At 29.6% G+C, this 20,523-nt stretch overlaps 3 protein-coding genes across 3 annotated transcripts; 1 reads left to right on the top strand and 2 right to left on the bottom strand.

Moving 5' to 3' along the window:
* Positions 1-2,088: 2,088 nt before the first annotated feature.
* Positions 2,089-6,200, bottom strand: LOC119690234 (phosrestin-2). The gene is made up of 4 exons (XM_038105251.1): positions 5,775-6,200; positions 2,480-3,287; positions 2,283-2,412; positions 2,089-2,201 (listed from the first exon to the last, which is right to left on the bottom strand). The coding sequence occupies exons 1-4, from the start codon at positions 5,881-5,883 to the stop codon at positions 2,160-2,162; spliced, it is 1,089 nt and encodes a 362-aa protein (XP_037961179.1). The 5' UTR covers positions 5,884-6,200; the 3' UTR covers positions 2,089-2,159.
* Positions 6,201-15,306: 9,106 nt separating this feature from the next.
* Positions 15,307-16,441, bottom strand: LOC119690110. Its single transcript, XM_038105100.1, has 3 exons — positions 16,335-16,441; positions 16,168-16,232; positions 15,307-16,114 (listed from the first exon to the last, which is right to left on the bottom strand). The coding sequence occupies exons 2-3, from the start codon at positions 16,168-16,170 to the stop codon at positions 15,332-15,334; spliced, it is 786 nt and encodes a 261-aa protein (XP_037961028.1). The 5' UTR covers positions 16,171-16,232; positions 16,335-16,441; the 3' UTR covers positions 15,307-15,331.
* Positions 16,442-17,183: 742 nt separating this feature from the next.
* LOC119690090 lies at positions 17,184-18,318 on the top strand. Its single transcript, XM_038105081.1, has 3 exons — positions 17,184-17,290; positions 17,393-17,457; positions 17,511-18,318. The coding sequence occupies exons 2-3, from the start codon at positions 17,455-17,457 to the stop codon at positions 18,291-18,293; spliced, it is 786 nt and encodes a 261-aa protein (XP_037961009.1). The 5' UTR covers positions 17,184-17,290; positions 17,393-17,454; the 3' UTR covers positions 18,294-18,318.
* The last annotated feature ends 2,205 nt before the right edge of the window (positions 18,319-20,523 follow it).

Below are 20,523 nucleotides of genomic sequence, written 5' to 3'. Positions count from 1 at the left end.
TAAAAAATTAATTGACTGATCATGTAACAAATTATACCTATAAAGGTAAAAACAATTGTTGGCATCACCTTAACTCTTCTCCCGAACTTTTTATATACTTCAAGAAAACTGAGAAATTTTAAGTGAGGCAACTATACTCACATTTTTTTGATATTATTTTTTTCAAAATTTTCTGTACTTTTTTTATAGATCTGTTAAGATCTAGTTAAGACCTACTGCTTTCAGGTTTTAGGAAACGGAAACAATGATCTCGTGACTGAATATTCTGGTTTTATGGTACCTGCCAAGCAACTCTACCTCTATATAATTCTGAAGTTGAATGCCTTAAACGTCTATTTGTTTGATTTAGAAATATATTGGATCTATTCAAGAAAATAGCATTATGTAAGTGAAGAACTATTGTCTTTGTTGTGCCACTAATCCAAATCTTTCATTTTGAAGTTAATGATTTGTGATCATTACTAAAATTTTACTTCACTAGTTTACATTACTCTTCAATGCCACTTAAAATTTATTTTAAATTTTTTCCACAAACTGACAGACTTTGTTTCATATTCGCACAAATGTATGAATCTCTTTGAAATAAAACGTGTTGCATAAAATTTTATTGCACACAAGTTCCTTCAATCTACCAATAACCATTTGCAAATGTTTGTTCATACCCATATGTACTATATGTGACGATGAAGTCCTTCCCGAGCTAGGAATGTGGTTAAATAGTTAAGTTAACGACATTATTAAAATTTTGTTAACTCAACAACTGCTGCGCTCTTAGTTGATTTAATTTGATATATTAAGCAATGCGAAAAAAAATTTAAAAATATTTTAGTCAATATGTATTTACATTTATTCTTACTTATATATTTATATATGTAAATAAATATTATATAATTTGCAATTATTGAATTGACGCTTAACAATATTACTGTAATTTTAATAGAGAAGAAAAGTTGTTGATGTCATAAAATTTTAAGCTATTTAAAGTAAACTATTATAATACCCATCATTAGTAATCGTTATCTTAGAATATTTTAATTTCATCAATCATATACATATATACCTCAATAGGACAGAGTATTGATTGCTGGTACAACTATCATAGCAAGTTAAGTGCAAAATGTCATCGCTGCCTGGAGGAATCTGAGACGTTTTTTCACACTATTTGAGAATACCCAGCTTTACGCTGGATCAACAAAAAAATTCATCCTGACATTAGAAATTCCTTAGTGAATTTCTGGACTCTATTCTGGAATGAAAACTGCAGTACAAAAGAATTAATGGTCACAGTACTTCGGCCCAGTTAGATTATAGGTGCATTTATTTCACAAATCTTTCTTTGTATTTATATACAAAAAAAGATTTGTATGCAATTCCCCTACACCTTTCTTCACGAAACAACTTAAGTCACTCGCATTGACGATTACCTGCTGAAACTCGCCCGACTGCACCTCACCCGGCTACACAACCTCACCCCCGACGTCTCTACCCCCGGCATCCTCCCAGCAAACATCGTTCAATTTATACAATTTAAACCTCCATAATAGTTTTCGCTACATTTCGATGAGCGGGATTTGAATGCTTAAATCATCCCACTTCACAACTGTGACTTTTGTGTTTCCGGTCATAGAGCTAACACTTGTCCGCCTCCAACGCTTCCACAATAACCAAGCGTCTTCCAACTACGTAGCCACTTGAATTTAAAGACTTCAATTTATTTGTTCCATTTCGTGAATTTACTATTTTAAAGCAAAGTACTAAATTTTGATAATTTTGATAAAGCAACCTTCAAATCCTTCGTGTTTATACAATTTCGTATTTAAACAAATTATTTATGTAATATATTTTATTAAATATTTATAATCACAATCACAATTAAAAAGTGTTTAGTTACACAATTACATAAACAATTAAAGACATTTAGTAAATTGTTTAAAATTCTTAATTTTTTTTATATAACACGTAGAAGGAGCAACAATATATATCAACATCAATTCTGCGCTTTCTACTTAATGCTTCACACACACACAACTGCTAAGATATAAGTTATAACGGATATACATATTTCATATGTGACGAAACATATTCAGATTTAAGGCATCAGCAACATCAGCAAAAGCTTCGATTTCAGAAAATGTAATGCAAATGTCAAAGTTAGTAGTTTAGGCTTCATCCCCTTCGGCTTCCTGAGCCTTGCGGCTTGGCTAATCAAAAAAACGGCAAATATAATTATTTATTACATAATTATTTCCAGATTAAGAGATATACTCCTATATAAGACATACCTTGGGATGCATTAAAATAAACGGCAACTCAGCACATAGTTCGCCACCCAAAGCGCCCAAAAATAATTTGACCTTTACAGCATAAGAAACAATAATTCCAAAGGCATCACGAGCATCTGGACTAGCGACACTGAAAAAAATATATTATCATTTGTGATGTTTTATTTTAGATTTGCTTTTCTCTTATTACAACTCACAGTGTAGTTGAAGCCAATGAAGTTTCTTTGCGCTTAAGATCGCCCTCAACAGCAATACCTGCACGGTCACAATTGGCTGCCAAATTTGGCACCAAGTACATGACTTTCTGCAAGCTGGAGCCCGGATTCAATGGGCAACCCTCACTAGTCTCCGAGAAAGCAATCATATTACGGAATTGCCCATTTTGGAAAAGCACTACATCGACACCTTGTTGCACCATAGCCTTGATTTTCTTGACAACCTTATTCGAATTATTACGTACGCAAATATTAACAGCAATCTTCTCGCCATGATGATACAATTGCTTATCCAAAGTAACTTCCAGTTCAAGCTCACCAGGTGACAATAGGAAATCTTTACGTACCACTGTGCAAGGTTGTATGCCCTGCTTGGTAGGTGCATATTGCACCTTGCGTATAGCCAAATTGACAGTGCTACGACGATGGGAACGATCGCAATCGTTTTCACCGGCAAAGACCTTGACAAAATATTGTACGCCGCAAGGTTGAGTGTCATCAGCAGCTTTTTGCTGTAATACAACCGAAGCTGGTGAGCTTGGTGGCATTTCCATAACAAATGGGAATGCATTGGAACCCAGCTTCTTAAGCAAACGTTCTTGCATTTTAGTCATTTGTATATCCACCTTTTCTTGTGGATGTACTTGCTGCGACACCAAAGTCAATTCCTTCTGAAAACGTAAGCCAATCATTTCATCATCCTCACGTCCATAACGGAAATTGCAAACCAGCTGAACGAAAATCCTGCGATTTTGACGTACATACTCATCATCGAGCACAATGATGCCATCTAAAATTTATAAAGAAGATACTTTTGTATTTGGAGGTTTTACAATTAAAAAATATATTTAATGAATAAAATTAATTTTATGTGAAAAAAAAATTATTTCATTATTTCTAAATCTATGCAATGCACAAGTACGTCCGGTCTGATCTTGTAATCACTCATTATTTATGGCATCATTTCATGCCATAAGCGAAGTCTCTTTATATACAGATATTGTTATAAGTTATAGTAAAAAACTAGAGCCTCCTTCTGACATTAGGAGTTCCTCAACAGTCGACATTTTCGCCTTCATTCGGAAGGCGAAATGTCTTTTGTTCGGTTAGGGTCTATTGCTAGTACCCCATACATTAATATTCCTACAGTAAAAAACTATTTAAAAGTTTTAAAATTGTTCCTAAAAATATGTTATCTTATTAAAATGAAATCTAACATATGAAATACATTCCAAATATCATGGCTTCGTCTTGAACTTCAGCAACCGAATTTTTTTATAGTTCATTGTTGAGGTTCGATCATTTATGTTATAGTCTTCGGTTTTGAGTTCGTGATTTTAACGACATAAACGTTTACGAGATAAAATTATGATTTTAGTTATTTTACAAACAGTTACTACGTATTAGTATTTCCGGTACGTCTGGTATTTCCCCTAATAGCATGCTCCATATAAAGCATGTTACAAGTATGAATAAGATTACCAAGTAAACAATATTATCTACACCATGGTTTCAGCTTATATTAAGAATTGTGTACTACAACTAATGGTTTTAAGAATAAAATTTACTAATTCCGGCGAAGATCATGGTTTTAAGAATAAAATTTACTAATTCCGGCGAAGATCATGGTAGGGTGTGTGAAAGATATACATCGATCTTTCTAACTTATGCTGTTGAGAACACACCGCAACTTTGTTTGGCTTAACTGAAAGTAAACAAGTTCTGGAGTTGTTAGACAAGACGTATTATTTATATAATACTCGGAGAGCCTTCATCCCTCCACGTTATGTTCCAAAATTTTTTTCTGGGGCATCATAGTATCTAAGACTACTATAGATGCTATATCCATTGATTAGTGTTCAAAATGCGAAAATATTTATAAAATATATACAATAATAGTTACAAATATGATCGACTCTAATATATACTTTACTTTTAAACTCTGTTAGTTTTATTCGAGATTAAATATGATAAAGATACAGTTTTTATAAGATCTTGGTTATCCACAAGAGCTCTATTTAAAAACCATCTAATGACTTATTAAGATTATTACTTACTGCTGTAACCCAAATTATTAAATACATTATATGTGTAAGGATAAAATAAGATATATACAGACTATCTATCGTACTTTTATATTTTTACAATTTTTTGACTCAGACGAGTGAACATTTTTTTAAAGTTCACTTAAACCTATAATACTTAATTAGTATAAATAGGTACTAATTTCATTTTAAAGCTAACTTTAGAAACTTTTGATCTCTTTTATATACTTCCAATAATGTTTATGTATCCATATTAGTGTTTATGTGAGAGCAAGGCTGCTAATCCAACCTAATCTAATCTACTTATGAGTATCTAATTTTCATGTATAAAAATTTTTTCGAAATTTCGATTAGGGTTTTTGTTGGATACTATAAAGGCTGTCACATTTTGACTATGTGCTAATCTGTAGAAATCATAATTAGAAAAAACAAATGGCGATGGATACGCCATACGTTTCATCAGAGGGATTCAAACACCGTAAAATATTATTTTAATAGAACCCTTAAGGATTTAGTACACCTGACAGCTCTCACACTACTTGGGTGGGGTTTTTTCACTTAGAATACTGACAGTATGAATCATTAGTTGCAATTTGACATAGTGCTCTTGATTGATTGATCAAACTTTATTTTCTTTATATGTCTTAATTAAAAGCACTGATGCTAACCAATGAAATATTAATAATACTGAGATATATGTAATATATGATCTCAACAAAGCAAAACAAGAAACCTATAATTGGTGCTCATTAACGGAATATGATACAGTATAGATATTTGAAATGGTAAAGACTCGGTATAGATTATAATAATATTCATATAATGGGAATTTCAATGAAACTTTGCTTAAAGCAAAATTTGGAATAGATTTAATACATTAGTCATGGTAATTAATCATGTATTATTTACACATTGGAAATTGTTTTAATGTTACTCCATCTAGAATATATATATATCTAGAAGAATATATATATTCGATGGCATATATATTATTAGTAGATATATATATTTTGCTATGGGCTTAAGTAGAGGCTAACACGAATGTAAGATTGTTTAGGAGAGATTTTCGTTTAAGAGAGCAATCATATAATAGATCGCGTTCACCGTAACAGTAGTCGTACTTATATGAAATTATTTGTCTATATTTTTTTTCATACCATATATTGTATATAGAATAAAAATTATTTTTAATTAAGTTTCAAAGTCGTTCATAGAATGTGCTATGATCTTACCTATTGGCTCTACGACTGTTACAGAGTCCACAAATTCTCGCCTGTTCATGTACAGGGTAACCATGTTATTGGGTGATGATTTCTTGAAGACCTTAAAGTTGACAACCATTTTGATGCTTTCTTTTTCTAACTCTTCTTTTCAAAAATTATAGTTGTAATTTTTTTTTTATATTAGTTTAATAAATAAAATTAAATTCGTATGTAATTTTTAATTCTCTCAGTTTTTAAGATAAAATCACTTTCACTTTAGAAATTGATTGTTTCTTCTTCTACACTCTTATTAAAAATTTAATATTTTTTTAAATATTACTTTTTATTTAAAAATGTAAATATTTTGCACACTTCGAACGATTCGTTTCTTCACTGAGGTTTTCGGTGTCGCATGGGTGTCTCAACCGTAACGCGTTTTCCCACACTTTAAGCCAGCGTCAGCTGTACGGTGGCTCTTTATACCTTAGGCTCTGGCACACTTATCTAATTAGTGCGTTACCAAGTTTTTCACGTTTTTAGTTATTATTCACTTTTCCTTAGTTTGCTATTATTGCGTTAGTTAGTTGGTTTGTTAGTTAGTGTTTCGTGGATAAATATATACATTGTTTTTGCATCTTAACGAAACTTATTTTGTAAGGCTTCCAGTGTTTGGTTTTTAGTATCGATTTTCGTTTACAAAATTGAGTGAAATTCGCAATATTTGAGCAGTTTGCCATCTGTTTGGCAACATTCTTCGTCAAAAATGACCCCGAGTCGATGACTCAAAACAAATAAATCTAAACAGAAGACGAGCTGGGGACTTTTGGCCTTAAATGTGCCTTACTTAAGTGTCTTCAACTGTGCACAAACCAACAAACAGCGGCGACATTGTTAATGACATTCACCACATTCGGCACTGTAATCAATATTATTGAATAATGTCAACTATTTGCCTAAGCTGACATACTCACATGCTGACATACTAGCCCATACCCGGCTGGCAGAGTAGTCAGGGTTGGCAGGCATGGTAGGCATGGGATGCATGGCAGGTCTACCTGACCTGGTATACGGCTACGCAAACTAAGTCGCGGATTTAATATTTATTTTTAAAAATAGTAAATAAGTATTAAATAAAAACGCAAAATAGACACAGAAAAAAATACAAGCAAAATAGTTGTAATGAGCTAAACAAATTACAAAATGGATTTAACGGTTAACACATGCCCTTAAATTGAATTTAACATTTACGCATATCGTGTAAGAAAAAAATTATAAAAATTAAATTAATTAACAAAAAATGCATGTAATTATGAGAGACATTGGGAAAAAGCATTAGCTTGCACTGATATCACTGTAATTATATTTATAATTTATAAGCACAGAATAAATAATGCAACAGAAATCATTTCAATATTTGTTCAAATATAATATAAATAAACACAGCAAAAAAAAAAAAATTTATGTACAAAAAAGGATATTAATTAACAAATGTGATTTTCTGAAGTGCAGCAATTTGTACCGGAGCAATGCCATTTGCAACCGCTGCCGCATTCGCAGGGACCGCGGCGATATGTTTGCGATTATTTATTCAATGTATACACATGAGCATTAGTAGACTGACATTAAACTGCGGTTTCGATTAAATGAAACTGTGTCAGCACGACATTTTCAATTATCACTAATAGTCTCATTTATAACAGTTGCATTTATTTATTTTTTTTTTTTTTTTTTTAAATGAATACGTATGTATTTAATACACGATAGCTGGGTATTTTTTTATGGATGAACGTGTTAAGAACTGATTCTTATCATTCAAAGCTCAGAATCTACCTTAGATGAATTTGAAAATTCATACACCAAGTCTTTTATGTTTTACCCTCTGATAACTAGAAAACGATCTCAGTCGGAAATCTCACAGTCTGATGAATACGTAGGTATTTAATACACGATAGCTGGGTATTTTTTTGTGGATGAATGTGTTAAGAACTGATTCTTATCATTCAAAGCTCAGAATCTACCTTAGATGAATTTGAAAATTCATACACCAAGTCTTTTATGTTTTACCCTCTGATAACTAGAAAACGATCTCAGTCGGAAATCTCACAGTCTGATGAATACGTAGGTATTTAATACACTATAGCTGGGTATTTTTTTATAGATGAATGTGTTAAGAACTGATTCTTATCATTCAAAGCTCAGAACTCAGAATCTAGCTTAGATGAATTTTAAAATTCATACACCAAGTCTTTTATGTTTTACCCTCTGATAACTAGAAAACGACCTCAGTCGGAAATCTCACAGTCTGATGACTGAAATCTTCTCCAAGTCTCACATTGTCGCTTTGAGTGTTCTCCATCTACTGTAAAAAACAAAAAAAAATCAAAATTCATGATACATGATACTATGTTTAATAACTTACAATAAGCATCCTCTAGCAACCGCTTAACGTGTCAAAATTGTAAAAACTTGCTATAGAGTAGATGGGTAAGTTGAAGTGGCGGCCTTGTTTCCAAAATGCCTATTTGTGCTCATATAGTAACATTGGTACGTACATAGATTTATATCAGTGTACAGCCACCGCCAAAAAAGATAACGATTCCCACATTAGGTAAAGGAAACCAACCTGACAGTTCTATAAACTTGAGCAGGTCCGTAAAATTATAGAATGACAGCTCAGTCAGATCGGTGAGAAAAGTGGATCCGAAGATTTTTGATCTTTTTCTAGCTAAAGTAGGGCACTATCACATGAGATGAAGCACGGTCTTCTCCTCATACTCATCTTCATCACCAGATTTGTGCTAAAATGAAATTCATGTATTGTACATAATTTAAGTAAATATTTAAGATAAAATTAGCCAATAAATTATATGATATAAATTGTAAAATTGAGGTACTGCTAATAATTTCTAATTTTTAATTAATAAATAATTAATATAAAATATATTCATTATAAAATATATTTAATATATTTAATAAATTTAGTTTATTCAAAATTACTTTCATTTAAATTTTTGAGATAGTTTGCGCAAAAGCTTCTCAAGAATTAAGTGTTTGGACAACTCTACATAGAAATTCCTGAAGTAATACCTTATGATGTGTCTTTAAAACTATATTTGATGAACCAATTTTGTAGGAAAAAACTATTTTTAAACATTTTTAAATATAGGTGTAAACCCTTAATACTGTATAGCGTGTGTTTCAGTCCTTTACATATTATATTGATTAGGTAGTACAAATATTATACAGATCGATTCAGCGGTTTAAGAAAAAATAGAATTTAAATAAATTTTTTTGTACAATGGCTACTCTAAATATTGATCGTAAATATAAAGGATTAATATATGTATTGTATGTATAGCCTTTCTTTACCACTTGTTTTTACGCTTATAATACGTTTATAAATTATGATTCATCGATTTAAAAAAAAATGGTAATCTTCCTAGATATTGTCCCAAAGTAAGAATTTTATAGCCCTTTTTAGGCATTTTTATATAGATAGTATGTGGTATAAATATTATGTTACTATAAGTAAGAATTTTATAGTGGTTAAAGGAATAAAAACACAATTAATGTATCTTAATACGTATATACGTATATATAGAGATATATATTTAATATTATATTATATATATATCATAACTATATATTTGTTTTTAATATGTATAGATATATTTTATAAATGCATAAGAATATTTAAAATTTTTCATATTTGTATTATGCTAATCATTTTTTTTTTTTTTTGAAATTTCTGATATGAAATTGTTTCTTCCATTCCTTATACTTATTAATTAAAGACAAAAGTATTAACAGTGCAGAAATTCTATTCTGTTTTATTTTTTCATAATTTTTTTTATTCATTAATTTCCTTTCCAAGGAATTGCACAACTCCTTCTAAAAGCTTAGATTGCTCTTGAATACGTACAAGTTTCTACCAAACTACCAGACTATATACATAAATATGTATATACTCGTACAAATATATATAAGTGTAGAAAAATCAAAAGTAATTTTTAAAGGAAATTGACAATTACTTTGTTGCAATACTTTACAGTACAAAACGTAAAGTCGTTCCTTTCAGTTTGTTTTAAAAATAAAAGTTGGTCAAAAGTGAAGCAACATTGAATACCAACGAGTATGAGATTTAAAAAATGTTTAAAATAAATTCTATACCATTGCCAAGATACAGACACATTCAAAAAAACTACTCTGCAGTACTAGACGGAATTCCTACAGCTTTGAACTGATCGGAGGGTGCGATTTGTTACCACCTCCGATGAAGGTGTTTTTTGTAATTTCTTCAACAAAAACGTTTCTTTAATATGAAGTTCCTGTTTAAATTCAAGTGTAGTAACATACAAATATAAACTCTGATATGCTCATGTTTATGTATTACTTGACTCTTGATTGATCTAGTATTATCTTCTTCCATATGGATGACAAAGCATAACACATGTGTGTGCAATTGACTTAGTCTTGTTAAAAAATCTTCATCAAAACCATTGGACATCGCATATTAATATCGGAGTTTATTATAGATAAAGCTTCATGTCATTTGAAGAATCATCTTTTATACACTCCCGTTTTACACGTCTGTCAGTAGATTGAATTTTACTTCTTATTTATGAGTTTTAAAAATGATCGTTAATACTCACCTAAAGTAATCCTGCGTGAAAAAGTTTCGAAACTCTGAACAATACAGATTCAACAGAGATTCACTTTTTCTACTATAATTTTTTTGGAGTACATAACTGATAACTTTCCATATATTTCCTGGAAGTATCCCTTATCTACTCCTTAACTGTAGTCTTGTATATTTAAATAAGAATACTCGATTCAGCCCACGATACGTTAATGATGATTTATATCCAAATAACACATGTGTGTGCAATTGACTTAGTCTTGTAAAAAAATCTTTATCAAAACCATTGGACATCGCATACTAATATTGGAGTTTATTATAGATAAAGCTTCATGTCATTTGAAGAATCATCTCTTATACACTCCCGTTTTACTCGTCTGCCAATAGATTGAATTTTATTTCTTATTTACGAGTTTTAAAAATAATGGTTAATCCTCACCTAAAGTTATCCTGTGTGAAAAAGTTTCGAAACTCTGAACAATATAGATTCAACAGAGATTCACTTTTTCTGCTATAATTTTGTTGGAGTATATAACTAATAGCATTCCATATATTTTCAGGAAGTATCCCTTATCTACTCCTTAACTGTAGTCTTGTATATTTAAATAAGAATACTCGATTGTGGTCACTATACTTTATTGGTAGTTTGTACCCAGATAAAAAAATGTATATGCAGATGAACTGTTTTGATAAAAATGTATTTTCACCAAAATCATTGGAAACTGCAAATTGATATCGGAGTTTATTGTAGATAAAGCTTCATGTCCGTTGAAGAATTATCTCTTATACTCTCCCGTTTTACTCGTCTGTCAGTAGATTGAATTTTACTTCTTTTTTATGAGTTTTAAAAATGATCGTTAATACTCACCTGACTGAGGTAAGCCTTGTGAAAAGGATCGAGACTCTGAACAATATAGATTCAACAGAGATTTATTTTATCTGTTTTATTTATATTGAAGTATATAGCGGTATGATTATTTATTCTATTTTCTTCAGGTTTATAATTTATATTGCAATTATATTTCAGAGTTACTTTTGTGAATTTGATAACATGTATTCCTTTTTTACTGGATTTCTTATATTTTTGTGCATTTATTTTCAACCCGTTTCTTTGCTTATTGGAATTGCGACCGTTGGGACTTTCATAGGACTATAGGTTTTTAACAATGCTATAAATAAAAAAACATTATTAATAAACATTTTAAACAATTTTTTCTTTTTGAAAATATTTGCAATCATATATATATTTTTTATCACTGTCGGATGGATATAGTCTTTGTTCTTCAATTTTAACGATTTTTGCGATGGATGTATTAGCAAAGCGTTGAAAAATCGGTAATTGAAGTTCCTGAAAAGTTGCTTGATGGTCTACCACTGCAACTAACCAACCAATTTACTTTATCAGTTCGTTATTATTTCAGTGCAGTGGTTCAGTATCAAATTGTCTACGTTAATGTATATTTTAGTTTGTCTCATTACAATATTTTAATTACTTTTATATAAATCCACAATCTTCTTTTTTATTAATGTTTTTACTTTGATGTTAAAATAAAACGAACAAAATTTTTTTGGCGACGCCCCGAATGGCCAATATGTACTGCTGGAAACTATCAATTGGCATGTGCGAATAATGTTACCGGATTTTTTATAACGTGCAAGGAGTACATATATATATCATAGTTGTGCTGTCTTTTAAACAACATTGTTATTCTTGGGTTCGTGTCACAATGGACTAATGATGACGTCGTCATTTAATTGCACACAATATCTTTTAACACCTGAATTAGGTGCGATGCGATTAGTATAAACTTTTTTTCAAATACAGTGGAATTTGTATTCTCATCAATATTTCCTTTTTGTTCCAATATATAATTAATAGCATATGTTCCCACTGCAGCTAAATCAATTTGTATTTATGAAATTAAGATTTGGTCGTTTGCTTTGGCGTAAGTTGGTTAATGCATGTGAAATATGCACAAAAATATCTCACAAATAATAATATGTGAGATATTATTTAATTTTGTATTTTTAGCAGAAATTAATTAATTGATTATAACTATAAAAACGCGGAAAATGCAAAACATTTTGCAAATAATATTATTTGTAAAAAAGAAGCATTTTAAAAAATTCTTACCTCTTGCTTAATTAACTTCTTTAACTTCTTTGTTTTTTATTTTATCACATTTTGGTTCATGTGTAAAATAAGGCAAATTTCGATCATTTCCCTCTTGGGATATATTTTTTGTATGATTTCGTTTAACATTTATGGTGTCATTTCCCTTGATTTATTCTTAACTAAGTTTAGAATGCACAAAAGCTCCATGTTTGGTTTATTTCTGTATTGATCGAGGAACTTACAGCTGTTCTAACACATTTGTGATGTGATAAGAACTCGTAAATCAACTGTTTTTATTGCACACTTCTTTTTGAAAGACAGCACATAAAATTTCTTTCTGTTGGATTTATATTAAACATCTTCAAAAAATGCCCAATGCAAAATTTAATTAAAGTACCTATCTGCTATAATTGTGTTCTACTTCTTTCGCATTCGATATTTGTCCTTACAAAAAATAAAACGTTTAAATCAATTTGTATAATGATGTGGCAACACTTTCTTTAATTTTTTTAATTATATATAAATGATTGCCATTCTAAAATATATTAATTTTTTCGCTTTCATTGATATAAATGTACATACTCAAAATTTCAACAAATTTAATACCTAAGAAATTATATCACATTCCAAAAGCAAGAAATATATACTCGTAATAAGTATAAAATAGTTTCTATAAATATTAAATAAAATTAATACAACTTAAAAAATAATATATTCTGAATTACTTAAAATATATTATTTAAATAAAAAATATGTTTAGTATATACATACATATGTATTATTAAGAAAACAAAACAAAATAAATTAAAACATTATAAAATGCTAAAGGAATGAATATTATTATTCGTATGATATATATTAAATTATGAATTATTGAATCTAAGATAGGAATACCTAATGTCGTGCGAAAATATTAAAAGTTAAATATAATATTATTAAATAATTTTTATAATAAATTCTATTTATATAACAGTTTATAAAAAATAAATTCTATGAACAATAAATTCTAAACTTAATAACAATAATTCAAAATTAAAACCAATACCGCATTTGAAATCATATGTTTATTATCAGGGTTTGAATTGCTGTGACTATTTTCAAGCAATTATTTTTGACTACGAAAATAACATAAGCAAAATGCAAATGCAACAACAAAAAAGCAAATTATTTCCATTAACTACAGTTAATGCTTACGGCTCTACGCGATTGCACACATTTGTATTGTGTGCGGTTTTGTTGTTGCTTTTGCATTTTGCTTGTTTTATTTTCGTAGTCAAAAATAATTGCTTGAAAATAGTCAAAGCAATGCAAACCCTGTTTATTATTATCATATGTGCCTTTCAGTGGCGTAACTACAGGGAAGCAACTGGAAGCAACGCTTTCGGGCCCCCGAATTTAGGGGGCCCCACTATAAATTTTTGTATTCATTGTATTTATTTTTAATAAATTCTCAAAAGTGGGACGAAACGTTTTTTGTTGGATTAACTTCATATTGCATTTTATAAAAGATACGTAAATTTTAAATTTAAAGTACATAATATGTATGTACTTCAAATAAAATATTAAACCTATTTATAAAATAAAAAAGTTTTTCTAAGAAAAATATGTGTCTTAATCGAGAGACTTGTATGGAAGCTATATCCACATTTAAATCTATTTGAAAATAATTTTGTACGTTGTCTTTTGCAAATATCAGTACTGTATACACCAAATTCCATTTGAATACCTTTATTAAAAACGGAGAAACCTCATATCCGATTGTTAAGTTTATATCACAGATACAAGAAATAGACATCCAATTTCAATCAAACCAAATGGCTCCCGAAAAGTATGTGTGTAAAGTTTCGTTCGAAGAGTTCAAAAGCTGAGAGAGTAGTTTGAACTGAAAAAGTATATATATATTGTACTGATATATACTTAATGATATTTCCGACGTTTCCTTTAAAGCGTTACGAAAATCTTGACAAACCTTATATATCCTTTTCACATTTTTTCGTGTAAAGAGTATAAAAAGAGGGGCCCCTTAGTATGTTGGTAGGGGCCCCTTAGTTAGAATTTGCTTACAGGCCTAAAAAATGTAGTTACGCCACTGGTGCCTTTATACTCTCTTTGGTTTATATTTTCTCACTAATGCCACTCTGAGAATTTGAATGAAAATTGAGCCTAAAAAGGGTCTGTCAATAGACCCGCAGTGTGACCAGCGAATTTGTTCCCGATGCACACTGTAAGTATTAAATATTCATTGGCTCAGCTATTATTTGGTCACCTTTTTCATATCAAAAATACAATAAATATTTCTCTTGAGGCAAATTTATTTTTATGGATCACATTCGATATTTTTCGTTTTAAATGAGCTGATTTATTGATAATGAACTCATTTAACATATACAAAAGATTTTGCTCTGGTTAGATTATCAATAGCTATGATCGCTAAACCGCCTAAATAATAAGATAAGATAATATGAATGTGCTATTAGTTCAAACACAAACAGACTGACACCAGTTGCTTTGGATATAGGTTTTAATAGAATTTTATTCATGGATTGGTATGGATTGGTTTGAAGAAGAAAAAATAATGGAAAAGTCTATATATCGTTATTGGTGCTCTTGATAATATACAGTGAAATAATAAAATTCAATAAAATAGTACAAAATAAAAGACAACAATTAATTAAATTAAAAATAATATTTATATGCATTTTGTTTCAAAATAAATCATTTTAATAAGAAAATAACTTAAAAATATTTTTATGTATTTAATAGAAAAACGAAATAATACATTTTATAAAAATAAAATGCTCCTCGACTAAAAATAATTACGCAATTAAGTAATTATATATAAATTTCATATTTAGCCTTTAGGATATACTGAACTTGTAAATATTTAAGACTAAAGAAATAAATCGTCTTTAATGTATTATAAAAAGCAACGCCAGCTAACAACTTAAAAAAATCGTTATACTCGGAGAAAAATAATGATCCTGCATACTGTGTTAGCGGTGTTGTGAAGAATATTATAAATAATATACCAATATTCAAATTGATAAGTGATTCTTTAAGAACATATATTACATTACGCATATGTCCGCCCTTGAAAATATTATATATGAATAAATATTTTTCAACTGTCGGCATTTTCTCTCTAATGAACTTTAGCTTGTATAATGCAAGTCCCAACATATTTTCATATGATCCTAGTTCCAAGTATACCACAATGATCTTTGCAAACCACAACAACATTTTTCTTGTTGTGAATTGAAGTTCCTCACGCCTTTGTAGGGCCAAAGCAATAACACTCACCATCGACAGAAAGTTGCATACTGCCATAACCTGAATTAAAAATGTATATAACTCTACTAAATAGTGAGTGACCTTTTCAAATTTGACCAAAAATAATGATTTCTCCGTCTGTGTCGTTATATAATTTGCACCACAAAACTCGCAATAACCCTTTTCGTCATCGCATTTCAAACGTTCACACTTAAGTAAGCACAATTTATGAACAAACTGCGTCTCCTCAGTGCACTCACAGGGCATTAATAGTTCGTCATGAACGGTGTAAGGATCACCATCGCGACACACACGGCAAAAAGGATCGGCCAAATTGCTTACGTACTGAGGAAAAATTAATTTGATAAAGTTTTTATTTTAATAATGATGTCTCTTACCATGATTATTGACAATTCTTATTACGGTGGTATGCTACTTTCCTGTGTTATTCGAGTAGACTCCTCTGTGAAAATAAATAAGAAACAAAATGTATTCATTGCAAAAGCGAATATAACGAAATATCGAAAAAACCTTATATAGAAATCACTATATAAAATCTGGGTACCTTTATCTATATCTCAAGCAAATTGGTTAAAACAAGTTTAATATCCAACCACAATTCCACACACTATATGCCAAATGACAAAGAGAATGCAAACTTCTGGCGCCTTCTAATTGTCGAAACGTAATGATGCCACCGGATAAGAGAAGCTATGATAGAGTTTTGACATTTTTTCGTAATAATATATTTTCGTGCACTTTTAAGTGGTATGAAGACTGGACTTACGTGATTTACGCACGCTTACATATTAATTTTATTTCATTGTGTAAATACTCGTACATAAATTTTAATATTTATAAGTTATTTTATAAGAATCAGCTGATAAGCTCTACGTTATGAAAAACAATATATTGTATTATTCGTACCGAAGTATATATAAAAGGAAACGTAAGAACCAATTGAATTATGGTGTTCGTTCGGTTTTTAGCTGCCAAAATTCCCATAAAAATCTATCTGATTTCAACTTGATTTGTTACAAAATCACGAATAATTTGAAATGTCTCAATATTTGGAAAAACCGATATAAGATGTCTCTCATGTTTACGTCAAGACACCATAATTCAATTGGTTTTTACGTCTCCTTTTATGTATACTTCGGTACGAATAATACAACATATTGTTTTTCATAACGTAGAGCTTATCAGCTGATTCTTATAAAATAACTTATAAATATTAAAATTTATGTACGAGTATTTACACAATGAAATAAAATTAATATGTAAGCGTGCGTAAATCACGTAAGTCCAGTCTTCATACCACTTAAAAGTGCACGAAAATATATTATTACGAAAAAATGTCAAAACTCTATCATAGCTTCTCTTATCCGGTGGCATCATTACGTTTCGACAATTAGAAGGCGCCAGAAGTTTGCATTCTCTTTGTCATTTGGCATATAGTGTGTGGAATTGTGGTTGGATATTAAACTTGTTTTAACCAATTTGCTTGAGATATAGATAAAGGTACCCAGATTTTATATAGTGATTTCTATATAAGGTTTTTTCGATATTTCGTTATATTCGCTTTTGCAATGAATACATTTTGTTTCTTATTTATTTTCACAGAGGAGTCTACTCGAATAACACAGGAAAGTAGCATACCACCGTAATAAGAATTGTCAATAATCATGGTAAGAGACATCATTATTAAAATAAAAACTTTATCAAATTAATTTTTCCTCAGTACGTAAGCAATTTGGCCGATCCTTTTTGCCGTGTGTGTCGCGATGGTGATCCTTACACCGTTCATGACGAACTATTAATGCCCTGTGAGTGCACTGAGGAGACGCAGTTTGTTCATAAATTGTGCTTACTTAAGTGTGAACGTTTGAAATGCGATGACGAAAAGGGTTATTGCGAGTTTTGTGGTGCAAATTATATAACGACACAGACGGAGAAATCATTATTTTTGGTCAAATTTGAAAAGGTCACTCACTATTTAGTAGAGTTATATACATTTTTAATTCAGGTTATGGCAGTATGCAACTTTCTGTCGATGGTGAGTGTTATTGCTTTGGCCCTACAAAGGCGTGAGGAACTTCAATTCACAACAAGAAAAATGTTGTTGTGGTTTGCAAAGATCATTGTGGTATACTTGGAACTAGGATCATATGAAAATATGTTGGGACTTGCATTATACAAGCTAAAGTTCATTAGAGAGAAAATGCCGACAGTTGAAAAATATTTATTCATATATAATATTTTCAAGGGCGGACATATGCGTAATGTAATATATGTTCTTAAAGAATCACTTATCAATTTGAATATTGGTATATTATTTATAATATTCTTCACAACACCGCTAACACAGTATGCAGGATCATTATTTTTCTCCGAGTATAACGATTTTTTTAAGTTGTTAGCTGGCGTTGCTTTTTATAATACATTAAAGACGATTTATTTCTTTAGTCTTAAATATTTACAAGTTCAGTATATCCTAAAGGCTAAATATGAAATTTATATATAATTACTTAATTGCGTAATTATTTTTAGTCGAGGAGCATTTTATTTTTATAAAATGTATTATTTCGTTTTTCTATTAAATACATAAAAATATTTTTAAGTTATTTTCTTATTAAAATGATTTATTTTGAAACAAAATGCATATAAATATTATTTTTAATTTAATTAATTGTTGTCTTTTATTTTGTACTATTTTATTGAATTTTATTATTTCACTGTATATTATCAAGAGCACCAATAACGATATATAGACTTTTCCATTATTTTTTCTTCTTCAAACCAATCCATACCAATCCATGAATAAAATTCTATTAAAACCTATATCCAAAGCAACTGGTGTCAGTCTGTTTGTGTTTGAACTAATAGCACATTCATATTATCTTATCTTATTATTTAGGCGGTTTAGCGATCATAGCTATTGATAATCTAACCAGAGCAAAATCTTTTGTATATGTTAAATGAGTTCATTATCAATAAATCAGCTCATTTAAAACGAAAAATATCGAATGTGATCCATAAAAATAAATTTGCCTCAAGAGAAATATTTATTGTATTTTTGATATGAAAAAGGTGACCAAATAATAGCTGAGCCAATGAATATTTAATACTTACAGTGTGCATCGGGAACAAATTCGCTGGTCACACTGCGGGTCTATTGACAGACCCTTTTTAGGCTCAATTTTCATTCAAATTCTCAGAGTGGCATTAGTGAGAAAATATAAACCAAAGAGAGTATAAAGGCACCAGTGGCGTAACTACATTTTTTAGGCCTGTAAGCAAATTCTAACTAAGGGGCCCCTACCAACATACTAAGGGGCCCCTCTTTTTATACTCTTTACACGAAAAAATGTGAAAAGGATATATAAGGTTTGTCAAGATTTTCGTAACGCTTTAAAGGAAACGTCGGAAATATCATTAAGTATATATCAGTACAATATATATATACTTTTTCAGTTCAAACTACTCTCTCAGCTTTTGAACTCTTCGAACGAAAGTTTACACACATACTTTTCGGAAGCCATTTGGTTTGATTGAAATTGGACGTCTATTTCTTGTATCTGTGATATAAACTTAACAATCGGATATGAGGTTTCTCCGTTTTTAATAAAGGTATTCAAATGGAATTTGGTGTATACAGTACTGATATTTGCAAAAGACAACGTACAAAATTATTTTCAAATGGGTTTAAATTTGGATATAGCTTCCATATAAGCTCTCGATTTTTCTTAGAAAAAGTTTTTTATTTTATAAATAGGTTTAATATTTTATTTGAAGTACATACATATTATGTACTTTAAATTTAAAATTTACGTATCTTTTATAAAATGCAATATGAAGTTATTCCAACAAAAAACGTTTCGTCCCACTTTTGAGAATTTATTAAAAATAAATACAATGAATACAAAAATTTATAGTGGGGCCCCCTAAATTCGGGGGCCCGAAAGCGTTGCTTCCAGTTGCTTCCCTGTAGTTACGCCACTGAAAGGCACATATGATAATAATAAACAGGGTTTGCATTGCTTTGACTATTTTCAAGCAATTATTTTTGACTACGAAAATAAAACAAGCAAAATGCAAAAGCAACAACAAAACCGCACACAATACAAATGTGTGCAATCGCGTAGAGCCGTAAGCATTAACTGTAGTTAATGGAAATAATTTGCTTTTTTGTTGTTGCATTTGCATTTTGCTTATGTTATTTTCGTAGTCAAAAATAATTGCTTGAAAATAGTCACAGCAATTCAAACCCTGATAATAAACATATGATTTCAAATGCGGTATTGGTTTTAATTTTGAATTATTGTTATTAAGTTTAGAATTTATTGTTCATAGAATTTATTTTTTATAAACTGTTATATAAATAGAATTTATTATAAAAATTATTTAATAATATTATATTTAACTTTTAATATTTTCGCACGACATTAGGTATTCCTATCTTAGATTCAATAATTCATAATTTAATATATATCATACGAATAATAATATTCATTCCTTTAGCATTTTATAATGTTTTAATTTATTTTGTTTTGTTTTCTTAATAATACATATGTATGTATATACTAAACATATTTTTTATTTAAATAATATATTTTAAGTAATTCAGAATATATTATTTTTTAAGTTGTATTAATTTTATTTAATATTTATAGAAACTATTTTATACTTATTACGAGTATATATTTCTTGCTTTTGGAATGTGATATAATTTCTTAGGTATTAAATTTGTTGAA

The sequence above is a fragment of the Teleopsis dalmanni genome, chromosome X, assembly GCF_002237135.1.
Source record: "Teleopsis dalmanni isolate 2A chromosome X, ASM223713v2, whole genome shotgun sequence".
Classification (NCBI taxonomy): domain Eukaryota; kingdom Metazoa; phylum Arthropoda; class Insecta; order Diptera; family Diopsidae; genus Teleopsis; species Teleopsis dalmanni.
This window is presented reverse-complemented; position numbering and strand designations above follow the sequence as displayed.

What these genes read in the sequence shown, in the direction of transcription:
- LOC119690234 (XM_038105251.1), bottom strand. Translation starts at nt 5,883, where the DNA reads ATGGTTGTCAACTTTAAGGTCTTCAAGAAATCATCACCCAATAACATG. An exon ending in AACAGTCGTAGAGCCAATAG is followed by an intron (nt 3,288 to 5,774) that starts GTAAGATCATAG and finishes TATAAATTTTAG; the next exon opens with ATGGCATCATTGTGCTCGAT. An exon ending in TTATTTTAATGCATCCCAAG is followed by an intron (nt 2,202 to 2,282) that starts GTATGTCTTATA and finishes TTTTTTGATTAG; the next exon opens with CCAAGCCGCAAGGCTCAGGA.